Source organism: Stegodyphus dumicola, chromosome 3 (genome assembly GCF_044657685.1).
Source record: "Stegodyphus dumicola isolate Sdum_Otavi_A_Nest chromosome 3, ASM4465768v1".
NCBI classification, from domain to species: Eukaryota; Metazoa; Arthropoda; class Arachnida; order Araneae; family Eresidae; genus Stegodyphus; species Stegodyphus dumicola.
The window spans coordinates 93,034,339-93,050,748 of NC_140770.1; the positions used below are offsets into that span (position 1 = coordinate 93,034,339).

At 33.8% G+C, this 16,410-nt stretch overlaps 1 protein-coding gene across 2 annotated transcripts in view; it reads left to right on the forward strand.

Moving 5' to 3' along the window:
- The window catches only part of LOC118199098 (annulin-like), a 96,464-nt gene that overhangs the window by 41,502 nt on the left and 38,552 nt on the right, over window positions 1-16,410 (forward strand). Inside the window, exon 1 of one of the 2 annotated variants that reach the window (XM_085813079.1) lies at window positions 12,721-12,878. The exons of the other annotated variant lie outside the window; for it this stretch is intronic. Within the exon in view, the coding sequence (XP_085669205.1) occupies window positions 12,791-12,878 (88 nt within the window). The 5' untranslated portion in view covers window positions 12,721-12,790. Of the gene's footprint in view, window positions 1-12,720; window positions 12,879-16,410 lie in introns of those variants that run through there. 2 annotated transcript variants of the gene reach the window in all.

Genomic DNA, 16,410 nt, shown 5'->3' on the forward strand with positions numbered 1-16,410 from the left:
GTACAAATATGTCCGAACATATGCTCCATTTGTGGTACAATCAACCGCATGGGGCTATTGGCTTAATAGACTTTGTAAAGTTGGGCGCTTCCAACCTGCACGCAACAAAGTGGTGACTGCTGAGAACTGGAAATAGACCAAAGTCTTGAGAAGGGTTTAAATCCCTTTTATTCAACTTTAGAAGTTTACAAATGCGTGCTCTTGACGCTCACAAACTACGCCTCGCAAACAAATTTACGCCGACCCGGCGGTAAAATAAAAATAAGAAACTGAAAAGAGATAATAACAAGTGACTAACTACGAGGCTCTCTAAACGTGACTAACCTCACCGCGTTCTAAAATACCGCTGATAATTCAGCAAACTCTGAATATTACGTTGAAAGATTAACAATTTGCCGAGGCAAGCACACAGGCCGAAACGCGTGGTTCTTCAATTTCTAACTAGCCACCTCCACACTCGTGAAGCAAGAAAGCACACTTTCGAACTCGTTTCCTTCCTATTTAACTCAGAATACTTCCTCTGATAATTTGAATTCTTGCGCGTTCTACTAAAATTTACATACCCTGGCATTGGCAGTTCCAGGGGAAAGTAAGGCTTGACAGGAAAGATAGTTTAAACTTAAAATAAATGTTAGTTAAAATAAATATAAACCCTACATTTGCCGCTGCCAGAATTTGGAAAACTTGGAAGCAGGTCCTACAAACGACCTGTTGAAAAGTTTCTACAATTCTGAACTAAATTTTAAGAGCCTCGTTTACATAAAAAAAAATCTGTTATCTCACAAAAGGTATAATAAATTTCTGTGTATACTTATTTAAATCTCTCTTCTTACAGCAACTTTTCCTGGACTTCAGCAATCAATCTTGTTCTTTTCCTTCCAGCATCTGGAAGGAATAAGTATCAGTATCTTTCTAAATACATTATAATTTACACTTTTTTCTTTTTAAACGATTTATTTTCCTTAGTTACTGCTTAATTCACATTCATTCAAGTATTCAAACATGAATTGAACTTTACCCTGGCTCTCCACCATGTGTGGTGTCGAACGGGAATATTCGTGTTTTAGTATTGCAACACTTCCCCAAACCACAATGATTTGTTAGAATTCAACGAAAAAATAGACACACCTTACTCGACATTCTACAACTCGATGAGTTACTTTAACATTCTTAAAATTCAAGTGTAGGTGGAGAACCATACAAAACACATTAATTCTAACTTCCCCCTCATTCATCTTTAGACATGCAGGCTTTCGCTCTAAAGCATGATTTTATCTACAGTTTAATACTTAAATTTGAATTCATTGCTTTTGAGCATTTACTTTTAGCATCTAAAATTTTATGCTTCTAGACTAAATTCTACTTTTACATAACTTTGAAGTATTTACGTATATTTACAAAATTCTAATACATATAATTTTTACAATTTACCACAAAATGAATAAGAGAAAAATAAATTTTTACTTTACTCATTCTTAGCCAAGCTGGCGGCACTGAAACTAAAGTTCTTATTAATACAAGAATACGAAGTTATTTTTATCTTCGGCCAAATTTTGGCTTTAGCATAACAGAATTAGTCTTTCGACCAACAGAAACTGCTTGTTCTTAGATTTTATACTTAATGAACACAATACTTTTGCCTTAGCTAAATAAAATAAAACAGAACTAAGTCTCAACCAAGGCACATTGACTTCCGTCAAAACATAGAACTTCGTATTTACGCATAACATTTTGGAACAAAAGAAAAAAAATTATAGAAGATTTTAACTTATCTTTGAGTTTTCGATGATTGGAACTCCGTCATTCTTTTCTGGCAGAACTGCTTCCACGTTATAGGTATCATGGACGTCAGTCTTCTCCTTAATGTCCTCCGAGTGTCGTCCACGTTAATTTTTCTTTTTCGCCCTCTGCATGCTGGCCTCTTGGAGTGATAGTCGTCGGTTTGCTGTCTTTTCCGTTTTTCCCCTGGACGGCTGGTCTTGGCGTCCTCCGGTCTGGAGTAATGCTTGAATTTCTTCTGTTAGTGGTAGTCTTTTCGTTCCTCCTGCTGTCTTTTCTTTTTCGGGAACGGCGGCCTTGTTTGCACCTGACTCTCTGGCCCTGGGAGCGTTCTCCTCGATGTATAATTTCTATTGCGATACGTTGTAAGTGGTGTTTTCCGGTTTCTTTACGCGGCGGCTTTGCTTTCTTGTTTTTCTTAAATGCTGGAGTCTGAAAGTTTTCGTTTCTTCTTTTCGGTACCGTCGCATGGGTTGTAGAAGGGCTAGGTTTCTCTTCAGTTCTCTGCTTCTTGGGTGGTGGAACGGGTGACGTTACTTCTGGACCTTCTACTTCTTTAACGCTTGAGTCCTGCAAGAAACTTTTAAGGATTTCAAAATCATTTTGATTATAATATTTTTTCACCTGGTCGGGACTTGCTTTACAGATTTCCCCTCTCTCGTTCTTAAGGTACAATACGACCCCTTTGATTTCCTGAATTATATAGGGGCCTTCAAATTTTGGAGCTAACTTTGCAGTAAAATTGTCTGGGGCACTTGATAAAGAAAATTTCCGCTTCAACACTTTATCCCCAACTTTAAAATCTGCTTCACGGCGTTTTCTATCATAATATACTTTTTGCCCATTTCTTGCCGTATCCGAGTTTTTAATCGCCTGGTCAATAAGCGTTTGCATGTCTTTCTGTTTAAATTCTTGCTCTCTTTGTTGCACAACAAATAATTTATCTAAAGGCGTAATTAACTTTCGGCCTAAAAATAATTCTGCTGGGGTTTTTCCCGTAGAATCGTGATTTGCCGTTCTTAAAGCATAAGCTAACTCATTTGTGTAGCCATCCTAGCGCTTGTGATGTGTGCTAACGTAACTGCGAATTATTTTTACAATGTTTTTGTTAACTCTTTCTGCTATGTTTGCCTGTGGTCTATACGGAACCATTTTGATATGGCGTATGCCAAGTCCAGTGCATATGTTTTCAAATATTTGACTAATGAATTGTTTACCGTTATCGCTTATGACTTTTATCGGTGCACCGTATTTTAAAATGTATCTGTGTAAGAATGCATCTGCGACAGTTTTGGCTGACGCGCCTTTAAGTGGAACAATTTTTTTCCATTTTGAAAAATGATCTACAATTACTAAAAGAAAACGATTTTTATTTAACTCACTCTGGGGGAAAGGACCAAGAAGATCTATGCCTAAAATTTCATTCGGAAATGTAGCGCGAATGCTATTTAACTACCCGGCCGGGCTGTAATTAATATCATTTATTAACTGACATTGATTGCAGGACCTGACATACGCAGTTACTATTTTGTATAATTGCGGGAAATATACCGCCTCGCGTACCCTTTTTAAAGTCTTTCTGACCCCTAAATGACCCGCTGTTTTCGCGTCGTGTAATTCCTTCAAAATGCTTAATCGAAGCGAGGCTGGGATGACTGGTTTGTACTCGAGATTTTCGTTTGTTGTTTTCGTATAAAATAATAAATTATCTATTATTTCATAGTTTTCTGCTCTACTTCTTATCGCATCGATATCTGTATGTTCAAAGCTTTCGGGGTCTTTCAAATATGCATAGATACTTCCAAATTCAGGATCAGCTTTCAGTTCAGCGATAATTGTATCTCTAGAATCTAAAATTTTTGAAGTCAACACAGCGCCTTCGTCGTCCAGTTCATTGCCTTCGTCGTCCAGTTTTATACGAGAAAGTGCGTCAGCTACATTGTTTTCCCTACCCGGTTTATATTTGATTATTAGATTATATTCTTGAAGTTTTAAAGCCCATCTTATTAACCTGGGCGTTAGGTTTTTCCCCGAGTAAAGTCTACCAACAGCCGCATGATCCGAAAAGACTGTTACTGGCGCTTTGCCGAAATAAACTCGAAATTTGTGTACAGCCATTAATACGGCTAATGTTTCTCTCTCTGTAGCTGTATAATTCCTTTGTGTATGATTCAACGTTTTACTAAAAAATGCCAAAAATGGCTATTTTGCATAAGAACCGCACCCACAGCATAGTCCGACGCATCTGCTGCAATTTCCAGGTTTTCGTCCCCCTCCGGGAATTTCCAAACAAGGGCATTGATAAGCGCTTCTTTTAACCTTTCGAAAGCGGTATTTGCTTCCGCTGTCCACGTGAATTTACCTTTCTTTCTTTTAATTACTAACAAGGGTTCAACAATATTAGCAAAATCTTTTATGAATGGCCGATAGTAAGAACATAACCCAAGGAAAAAAGAAAGTTTCTTGACGGTGTTGGGAGGTGGGAAATTCTTGATTGCTTTTATTTTTGAATCTTGAGTTTCTATACCCTTTTGCGAAATTTTATAACCCAGATATATAAGTTCTTTAGTTGCGAACTTGCATTTTGAGGCGTTAATTGTAAGACCGGCCTCTTTTAATAATTTGAAAACTTCTTCTAGGTCTTTAATATGTTGTTCCAACGTACTACTCGTTATAATTATATCATCTAGATAGATTAAAGTCGATTTTCCTAGGACAGGCTTTAGAACAATGTCCATAGCTCTCTGGAATGTTGATGGGGCCCCACACAACCCAAAGGGCATGCGTAAAAATGCATAAGTGCCCGATTTTGTTATAAACGCGGTTTTATGTATGTCTTCGGGTCTCATAGCTGTTTGATAGTAGCCAGACGTTAAGTCCAAAGTAGTCATGTATCTAGTAGATTTAATCTTTCTAATAATTTCCTGTATAACCGGCAAAGGGTAAACTGGGAATTTAGTAATACTATTCAGTTTTCTGTAATCGATAGCAAACCTCCAAGCCCTTTTATAGAAAGAGGAAACTCGTTATTTTTCCTACATAGTACGACCGGACTCGCGTACTCACTATTTATGGGCGTTATTATTTTGTTCTTTAACATTTCCTGAATATGTTCTTCTATAATTAGGTCTTTCTGTTTATCATAGCGATAAGGTTTAGTCCTACAGGGTTTGTCGGCAGTTAACTGTATCACATGCGTAACTATTTGACAGCTACCAGGCCGGTCTGAAAACAAGTTTGAAAAAGTACTCACTACTTGCTGGATGGCTTGACTTTCATGGTCATTCAAATGGCTAAGGTCAACTTGCGGTTGTTCCACTGGTTCCACCACCTTCTGGTCCATCTCCAGCACAATAGAACTGTCTTGAAAATTCAGTTTGGCCCTCGCGGCCCTTAAAATTTCCATACCTAAAATAAGTGGATTTTGCAGATTTTTTACTACAAAAATTAATACTTTGAGGGTTTCATCTTTTACCTGTATGTTTAATGATAATTTCCCGATGCATTGACAGGTTTTTCCTTGCGCCGCTATAATTTCTGTGTTTTTGTTTTTAGATAATCGTAACCTATAAAAATTCTTCTTGAAAAATGTATCACTCATAAAATTACCTTCTGCTCCTGTATCGATGAGGGCTTCTACTGGTACATCGCCAACCAGGACTTGTATAATAGATAGATGGGAGTTTTTTACGATGACCGTATTTAAGTGTCTTTTTGAGGGTTTTTCCAAAACTTCCGGGGTCTGGACCCTCGCTTTCACAGGCCCCTCTACTCGTTTAAAGCTTTCCTTTCAACTTCTGCCTTCTGGGTACGCGGACGTTTGTTTTCAAATTTCCTTTTTGGGTCTTGACCTTCGAGGTTCGATGAGTTAGCTTGATAGCTCTTTCCCCCATAGGAGCGGTTTGCATTTCTGGTCTGCTCATTTGAAGATTGCCTTCGGATACTTTGAGAATACGATGCCCCTCTAGCTTTTTTCGCTATTCTGCGATTTTGAAACTTGACCGCCAATTCGAAGAGCTCCTGCAATGTGCTTCGGTTTCTAATTTCGAAGTAGTCTTGAACAGCAGGTAAGAATCTTGGTAAGATCATTTCAATAATCTCCGCGTCGTGTTTCTTCCCATACAGCATATCCGTCAGCTTAATTTTTCGCAGAATAAAGTCCGTCAACTCTTCTATATCCCGTTGATAGAAACTATATAGTTCGGCTTCTAGCCTTGCTCGATCTTTCTCTATGGAAAAGGCCTTTAATAACGATTTTTTGAAATTTTCAAATGTATATGTCTGGCCTCCGAATTCCCCTAATAAAAATTTGCCTATATTCTTCCACCATAGCGCGGCCTGTCCTCTTAGTGCAGATGTGGCGATGGCAACTTTTTGTCTTTCAGGCACAGGGTAGAGCCGAAAGTGATTGTCGAGGCTTTCTAGAAATATCGCCACCGAATTTTTCCGTCGAAATTGACGTTTGGCTTGATTGACGCTCTCAACGTCTGGACCAGGTATCCAAATCCTTCCAATTGGCTTGCCATTTCTTGTTGTTGTCCCGCGGCTTCCATCCAATTTTCGGCCATTTCAGTTCGACAAGTGTTCGGGCGCCAATCTAAAGTTGCGCGCTTCCAACCTGCACGCAACAAAGTGGTGACTGCTGAGAACTGGAAATAGACCAAAGTCTTGAGAAGAGTTTAAATCCCTTTTATTCAACTTTAGAAGTTACAAATGCGTGCTCTTGACGCTCACAAACTACGCCGACCCGGCGGTAAAATAAAAATAAGAAACTGAAAAGAGATAATAACAAGTGACTAACTACGAGGCTCTCTAAACGTGACTAACCTCACCGCGTTCTAAAATACCGCTGATAATTCAGCAAACTCTGAATATTACGTTGAAAGATTAACAATTTGCCGAGACAAGCACACAGGCCGAAACGCGTGGTTCTTCAATTTCTAACTAGCCACCTCCACACTCGTGAAGCAAGAAAGCACACTTTCGAACTCGTTTCCTTCCTATTTAACTCAGAATACTTCCTCTGATAATTTGAATTCTTGCGCGTTCTACTAAAATTTACATACTTTGGCAATGGCAATTCCAGGGGAAAGTAAGGCTTGACAGGAAAGATAGTTTAAACTTAAAATAAATGTTAGTTAAAATAAATATAAAACCTACAACTTCCAACCGAGTATCGGCTTATTTAGCTGCCAAGGGTTGCTTTACCACCTACTGATTTTCAAATTTTTGTATTGCTACTTGTAAATAAAACGTTATTTTCCCCCAGGTATTGATCATTGCATAATTTGTTTTGCAACACAATGTATTTTTGATCCCCTTCTACATACTTCTTCTACCTAAATATAACTATAGGGCTCGGAGGACACATAAAAATCCAGATATTGCAATTTTTTTTCAAAACTGACTTCTTTACATTTAAAAATGCCTAAGCATGAATCTGCGTCATATGTCTACGACCAACGATTGCGAGAAAATAATGGTCTAATAAGAACTTTTGTTGAGACGGTGCATAGTATTTTCATTTAGTTACTCGTATTCGTGCGAAATGTTTATTCCATAAAATACCATAAAAACTATAGACTAAAAGTGGTTACTGTGCTATTGGCTCCTACGTGATGAGCAAACATCTGCAGTTAATGGAGAGCTCCAAAATATCAAACTATTGTTTTATGAAGACATGTAAAATTAAAAACATTGTAAACTCTTTTTGTGTCGTCAATATAAGCGGTCCAGTGAGTTTACAGCAAATAGATTTTTGTCAAGCTTAGAGATAATTTTGTTCCAACTTAAGAGGATATTCACGGGATTTAGTACATATCGTTTGTATGATTTCTTTCTTGTGTAATGTCAACATAAGCTAGTTTCTTTAGAAAATGCCTCACGAAAGTATCCGTTTCTAGGAGAACAATTGTCTCAACTGTCTATTTTTTTTAAATAACTCACTTCTAACTGACATTTTAATCTATTCAGAGATAGTATATTATATAGCAGAATTTCTCTCTCTTCAATAAATTTCATAGACAATTCGAAAGATTCTTTCATTAGATTGAAATTAGCTGTGTCATCTAAAATTTTGTTAGAGGATAATTTTGAAGTGAAAACAAAGTGGAATTTTTGCGAAATCCACGAAACACGACAACTAATCATATTTCTCATTCTTCAGCAAAAATGTTCCATGATACAAAATAATGACCTGACAGTTTTTTTCAGTATGGCAGCCGACTTGAATGCACAAGAGACCCATGCTTACTCAGCATTTCTGTAAACTATAAAAAAAAAAGTTGGTAATTAAGACATGTGTAAGTATTATAAAACTAATAAAAGAAAATATATACTTGCTATAGAAACTAAAATGATTAAGAAAGATCTGTAATTTCAAATGATACAAAGAGGGTTTTGCATGAGACGGCCTTCTTTTGTTTTCGGATAATAGGACTTTTTTATTTTTAATATTTTTTTTACGGATTCCATTTTTGCTGCATCACTTTGGCAAAACTATGGGAACTAAGGTTTTTGTGAAGTCAACACACTCTTGTTGTTTGTAGAAGCCACCTTCAGAGGTTTTTGATTAACTGTAGAGCCTTCTGGTAGAAATTCGTCTGCTGTGTTATTAGAGACAATTGGTTTCGTGGGCTTTTGAGATTAAATTTTTTGCTGTGGTTATTTCTGTTGCTTATGTTCTTTCCAAAACGTTTTCGAACGCAGCTATTTTTATAGTACTCCCCCCCCCCCGCTTTTAACATTTTTTTTTTTTTTTTAAGGTTTAAAACTTTTAAAGTTCAACTTTTCAGTGATAGTACTCTTTGTAAAGATAATGTTAAAAATGTTTTTAGCGCGGTCTTTCAGGTTCTCGTATTACGACGTCCTATTAGGCATGGATTCTTTAAGATGTAGATTTCGATGCAAACTTTTTGTTTTTATATGCATTATAGAGATTATGTGTTCAGTGAAAACAAGATATTAGTGATTAGTTGTTTTCATGGACATGAGTTTATGAAAACGTGTGAAATATTTAGCGAAAAAGAGACTTTTAAGATTATGTGTTCAGCGAAATTAAGGTACTGATTATCTATTTATAAAGAATACGGCAAATTAAAGAAAAATGCTATGCTTCTCCCCTTTCTTCTGGAGAAATGAAGTATTTTAAATATGCTTTAAAATGCAATGATTATTCATTAATCTTTAACCATCTTGCCAATTTCAGATGTTCCCAAATCTCCATCTAGATTACTAAAAAAAATTATGCCATAAATTAGGCAATTTTTTGACCGACAAGAACATAATGACCTCATTAAAAATGAGCCACATTTATCATATTTCAAAAAATCCTTAATTAATCTTAAACCAGCGTATAGCAAAGAGAAAAACTTTGCATACATATTTTTACCTTCCAATCGCCATAGTTTGGATTACTAAATGTGTGAATATTCGGTCTATACTAAGATGACCTGGTTTATATTATTATCAGTAAGATGAATAATTTAAGCGTTGCAAGTGGAGGAAATAACTAGTAGATAATGAAGGAATGGATACATAACCCATCCGTCTATTTTTGTCCATTTTATCCAAATGGGACACTCAGAAGGTCAGCATATCCCTTAATACCTCGCCGCAAAATGTCGGAGAATCGTTCGAGAATATTATGTATGCACTTTCTGTTGTGAAGGGGAAAAGTTTGTGAAAAAAAGTAATTAAAAACTGAAATTTGAAAACTTCACATTGCAACCTAATACTTTAATCGCAGTTTTCCATAAAAGTTTCATAAAGGTCAAATATTTAAAACTCGAAAAAGTTTTCAATCTTATATGGATATAGAAGGTTTAATTTAACTCCTGACGCGATGTTAAAGGTAACAGGTAAGCAGTTCCGATAAAGTTATTTAGTCTCCCATTAATTAAAAACATAGAATAATAAAATTCATACATATGCGTTTATTTAATAGAGAAAAGATTAAATTATTTAAGAGGTAGCTGTATATTTATTTCATTGGGTCAGTTGCGCCTGAGACTTGCAACAAATATTTCCTTGAAGTAGCAGTATTTTCTGTTTTGTCCGGATACGAAATCTGTGAACTTAAAACAGTGAACACATGACCAAGTTTCTATGAGGTGTTTAAAGTTTAATCTTATTTTAATAAGAGAAACCTTTTAATTTAATGCCTTTTATTTACAATAAAAATTGTTTGTTTTTTCTACGCATTTTGGTAATAACTGTTTCGCAAAAAAAAAAAAAAAAAAAAAAAAAAAAAAAAAAAAAAAAAAACGCAAGCATTGATACTTATGAAATTACTAGTTTTGAATTTTCTAGTACCCCTACAAAGAGAATTATTTAAATGTAGTTAGCCACTACAGAAAGGGCTGTGTATTCAACAGAGATTGTTAGAATGTAATTTAACGACTTTATTAAAATAATGTTGCATGTTCTACGTAATGTTCATAACTTGGGCAAAACTATGGGAAGTATGCATGTTCATAATCACTGTATCACTCACTGTGTTGTATAATATTACTTGTTCTGTATAATGTTGCATGCTCTGTCGTGATTTGTCTCTAATAACAGAATCCTTATTAGAAAGTTTCCTTAATATTATCCGTGACCCGCCCCCCCCAAGAGAAAGTTGAAGATTGCACACGTTTTGTCATAGACCTACTCATTGTTTCTAATATGTCTCTGAGTGTCAAGAGATTTGCATCATTTATTTTTTTCGTCTACTAATTGGAACTAAATGGCCGTTTATTTTCGCTGAGTATTCCAGTTATTACCCACAGGCAAATGGAAATAATGATGCTTTGTTTGACAATGATTAGAGTTCAGGAGTTACTGCAGAATTCTCATAATTTGTTCCATTATTTAAACACAATTGCGGTACCTAAAATTATACCGCATTGATTAATTTTACGAAAGTTTTTCTTTTTGCTGATTTTTATTACCATTTATTAAAGGTGAAAGTAAACATTTCTTTAGCAAATAGAGTCCTATTAAGGTGCACAGACAGTTTTAATTCTGCCAAATTGAAAAATGATATTGGAGGATATCATATTCTTTATAAGTTAGTACTTTTTTAATGGTTGATAAAGTATTTTTAATTCAAAATTTTCTAATTTACCCAATAAATTATCTCAAATATTTATCAACATATCTGAAACGTCTAAAACCAATCTGAAATTAGTACTTTTTCAAAATAATGTCCTTTTTAAATTTAATTTTGAAGAACTTCATTTTTGTGAAAATATCTGTATATTTTTGGTGCTTCTTTCTTTCCTCTATTAACAATTAAATATCACTTTTCAAATTGTTGCCACCAAATATTAGAGCCTTGTGTTATATTTAAAGAAATTAAATAATGAAGAATCTGCATAAATGCATGTATGTTTCTCGCATTGTGATAAAAACAACGGTACCTAGAGCCATCAAATTTCGAATAACGTAATCTTCCACCGAATATGGGCATCAGGAACCAATAATTTGGAATTTGAAATTTGTTTTATTATCGATTTCATATTTTGTAACACTTCAATGAATTTTGGATTAACAATCTCAACGATTTCAAAGCGAGAAAAAGCAAAAGTGTACTGGAAAAAAAAAAAAAAAAAAAAAAAAAAAAAATATTTCCAACGCGCGAAACTGTGTATCGGAAATTTTAAAGATATGCTCATTTTAAAATTATTTTGCGCTACTGCTGTTGAATTAAATTTTATGGCTTAAGTGCAAAGAACATTTAATAAATAAAGGTAATACGCAAAAGGTTTAAAAAAAGTCCCTTTGAGTGTAACGTAAAGTCTGAAAGCTTTCAGATTTTTTTTATCATTTATTTGAACTTTTCTATTTGCTAAATTTAAGCCCCCCTCATGTTTAAATATTATCGTTATATGGCTAGTATTCTTAAAAAAGAGATAGGGGCTTGTGATATAGGACAGAAGAATAATTATCTTATCCATCAGCTCACAGTTGAATAAATACTACTATTTTTTTGGTTATTGTGTTCATTCTTCGTTGCATGTTGAATTTGATAGTAGAGAGAATTAAAAAATATATTTAAAAAAAAACTGATTCTGAAGACACACACATTTGCGAAATCTGCTTTTGATCAATATCTAATCTTACATTTTCCATGTTTAGTAGTAATAATTAAGGATTTATATAATTTCCTTTCACTTCTCATTTTAATAGAAAACATCTGGTCACTTTGTAAAAAGGAAAAATTCAGATAACTTATTTAAAAATTTTATGCAAAACTATAGACAGGCAAATCACAGTATACGGAGTTATTCAAATAATTTATTACATAAAATACCTGGGAATTACTCAGCTATGTAAAGGAGCTTATAATTTTAAGAATTTAAATTTACGTTAAGTATTTATAAAATGTGAAGAACGGTGTATTATGTAAAACGTGTGAGTAAATTTTAAAAATTATCTTGCACATCTTTAGATAAATGTAACTAAAAATTTCAAATGTTGTTAAGACCATTGTGCGTTTAAAATTATACTAAAATTAGCATACATAAGGCTTTCTGAAAAAATAATTATTTCTGTAATCGTAAAAGAAATGCATCATACATTACGATGGATATATTATCAGTTAGATTTAGTGAAACCGTGGGCTGAATTCAGCTAATGGTAAAACAAATTCAACATAAGCACGATAAAGTTTTATTTATTTATCAATACAGCGAGAGAAAGAAAAGCAGAATAAAATTGAAATATGTTTCAAATGCTAATTAGGCCAGGGTATCTGTCGTGCAACCTGATTTAATAACACGAAACAATGAATTTAACTATCTGGTATCACTTGCTCATGAAACTAAAATTAGACTTTCAAGAATAAGTTCTCTAGACGATGGCAATGATTAGGCCACGCCCATTTCCTTCGCGCTATCTGTTGTTTCCCAAAATAATGAGAAATTTAGTTGTATTCAACGATTCGAAATCAGTCGGAAAAAGGAACGGGCACCAAGCGGGCTTTAGTCAACGACATTTTCAACATATCAGTTGGATACATTCAGCAATGGACAAAGTACTCTCAGGTTTGCGTACGAAACGCAGTGTCCCATCAGAATGGATAACTGTCGTATATCGAAGGCGTAAACGAAAAGGTAAGCGTTCATTATTATATATTATGTATAGCTGATTATTTAATCTTTATGGCATAACACACAAAAACTATCTGGCGTAGTACAGATGCGTTAATGGAAGATACGCTAAAAGACACTGGGGAAAAAAGAGGCATTTAAATTTTAGGCAACGTACAGTCTAAAAGTGATACTGATGGTAAAATGTAAATAATAATTACATAACTGAACCAGGCCTGTCCAAATCGTTGCCTGCATAGTATAATCGAAAATTAAGAAAAGGGTAAGCGCGTGCGACTTTGGAAATGGGAACTAAATGGCCGATCTTTGTTTTGGTGTACTCAGAGCCGGGATAAGGGTGAGGCAAGTGAAGCATTTGCCTCAGATGAATCACTAGAAGGGGCGCCAAATTGGTTTACACAAATTCGAAAATTACTTTAATTATGTTTTTAAATTTGTCAGTTATTGTTAGGGGAAATAAGTTTCGGCAAATTTAAATTAATAAAACAATAGGAAGAATTGCAAGAAAACCTGGAAATTAATGCAATGTGCATTTCGATGCATTTCTTATTTATCCAAAAAGAATTTTTTAACAATTTTATTTGAAAGTTATAAATAATCGGCTGTATTATTTTTCTGAATTTATAAAGCTACTATTAAAACTACTTAACGAATTATGGTATAAATAGCTATAAGAATTATGATATTTTAATTTAATACAGTTACTTTTGTTTAATACAAATATAGTTGTTTTGATATATATATAGGGACGCTCATTTACCTTTTTGCCTCAGGTGAAAAAATATCGTGGCACGGCTCTGTTTACTTAATTGAATTGAACAGGCTCCTTTAAGGCTAAAACCAAATAATAAATGATATTTCAAAGGACGGCAGCACTTTAAGAATAATCAGGAGAGTATCACGTTAAGGGCCAACTATTTAATTTATTCTGGGACTACATGGACAAAATCATGCAAATAAATGCAGTTGTGGTTGCTTATCTTAGTAAGTGATTTTGATGACTTGAGTGATTTGAGAATTTCAAAAAAAAAAAAAAAAAAAAAAAAAAAAAAAGTCTACTACATTTCAGTATGTTTCTCATTGTATTCATTTCTCAGCCGACATTAAATTTACGTGTAAACTTCATAATTACGTGTATTAAATGAATTTCGCAGTATAAAGTTGCAATTAGACAATCACTGCAAATTTAATGTAATTTAAGGAAACGTATTTTTATAAGTTACATATTAATACATAAAATTTATTTTTGTGTTTTATGAGCATTCATTGTTCATAATATATCTTTGAGAAAGCTTGTAGATTTGTGGGTAACGTTTTTCTCGTAAATAAGAAAAAAAGGGAACGAAAGTAATGATATAAAAAAAGCAGACAATTATATGATAAATATGTATTGCGATCGCTTTTAAGTCTATCGAATTATAGATATAAAAGTACATTATTATTGAAAAATAGGTCTGTATGTTCCTCTTAAAACTGGAGTTTCGCATTTCTTTTGAAATTAAATATTTTTAGGATTACACAGAAATTTTATCAGAATCATTTTTCAAGTATGTTAAATAATGGTAACTACTGTATTATTATTATTTAAATATTACAGCCCTACCGGTGGCTGAATGGTTAAGATCGCTGAATACTGGCAGCTCGACCGGGATTCTCATTCAACTTATCTGCGTGAATAGGCTTTGTGTTTTTCTCCATGCGTAATCTGACTGCAAGCTAATTTTTCCCCTTTCAGAAGGCATCCCTTCCCTTAGGCAGATAGTTCTCGTATGCTTTGCCATATTCAAGACCAAATTAAGACTTTTAAAGGCCCTAAGCAATTAGAATATTTTGCTGCCCTCACATACATTAACAGTATAATGTCTATCCTTTTCTCCATTTCTTCTGTCTTGGCCTTAGTTTAACTGCATCATAGTACATTCCATAGCAAAATCAACAATGAGAAAGTTTTGTGGTATGCACCTTTCTTGATGCTCTTAGCTCGTACTTGTTTTGCTTAATGGTTGCTCCAGGTCTGGTGATATTCCAATAACTTAAATATTATATTTGTATGCGGTCTGTGTCATATTTCTGACTGTTTTTGGTATATTTTTGTTATAGTATGCAGCATTTCTATGTTATTGTATTTCTTATTCTGGAATTATTAATAGTATGGATGAATTCTGGAAACGAACTGAAATTCATATGTGAACGTTTATGGTTTAGAATTAATATGAAGTTAGTAGTTATCGTTGCTGAAATTGTAGTATTACGATAGTAAAGTATTTCTTTTACCAAAGTCTATAAACATCACTTTTATTACTTTATAAGGTATTTTCTGCCTCCTTTTGGCATGTCTTCGTGGTGTAATTGGAAACATACTCGACTCCTATTCCAAAGATCCAAAGTCCAGGCGAGGACACTGCAAATGTTGCACCTCCCTTGCTTCAAAAATACCTAATGACTCTACAACTTTAAAAATGACATCAGTTCATCATTGCAGAACTATATTTTAATCGTTGAAATTACTAAAATGTCTGAAATATATAGCATCTAGATTCAAATTAGAAATCTAAATCTTTGGAACAGTTTGATGCCTTCCTACGTGAATTCCTTGGAAATTAATATTAATGTTGACACTAATATTTCCGTACAGAGGCTTAGTTTTTCTGAGGCTGAGTCCTAAATTTTGATATCTCGAGTCATTAGAATCTTTCACATAAGAATGAACAGAGGGGGAACTATAATTTAATACTAAATATTTTTAGTGAAGCAAAATTTGAAATTTACATTAAATGTAAATTAAGGATTGCTGTTTATAAAAATACACTTGCTTTAGTATTAAGAAGATGGAATGAAATTTAATGGAAAAATACACCACCTTTTGAATCTTAAGGTTTATTTTTTCTGCATATTTTGACAAAATGTATTTTCTTTGAAATAGGCTTTGTTTAGGACACTGACAAAAGTTCGATCAAAGATGAGAGAACAATAGCTTAAAAGGTTTGTCGTTATGTTACTCGTGTAAATATGGATGATTTAAGGTTTAGTAGATTTTCAGCTAAAACTAGCAGAAATTCTTTCAAAAACTTATGAAAAATGCTTTAAAAAATTTCAGTTGAAGATATCTATAAAGTTCATTATATCCATTTTTCATAGGGTTGGGGGTTCACTATAGCCATGTAAAATAACACTAATGCATAGGAAATCGGACAGAACCAAAACATCTGATCGTTGTATCCGGGATTTTGTTACATCGAGTTCGCTATAGGGAGGTTTGACTGTATATGTAATTGATATAATTTAAAATACATTTCATTTATATTATATCCAAATCATAATTTATATGAACATCTGTAGCACTGGTTTAATTGATAAAAATATTTCGAATGCATATTAATATTTATATATGCACAACTATATATTAAATAATTGGTACTTATGTGAAAAGTAGTGTACTTTAGGCACAGTTTTTTTGGAGGGCAGAACACTAGAAAACTAATCAAATAAAAACGCTTTGCTGTTTATTTATATTTAATTTTCAGTTCTGAAGGCG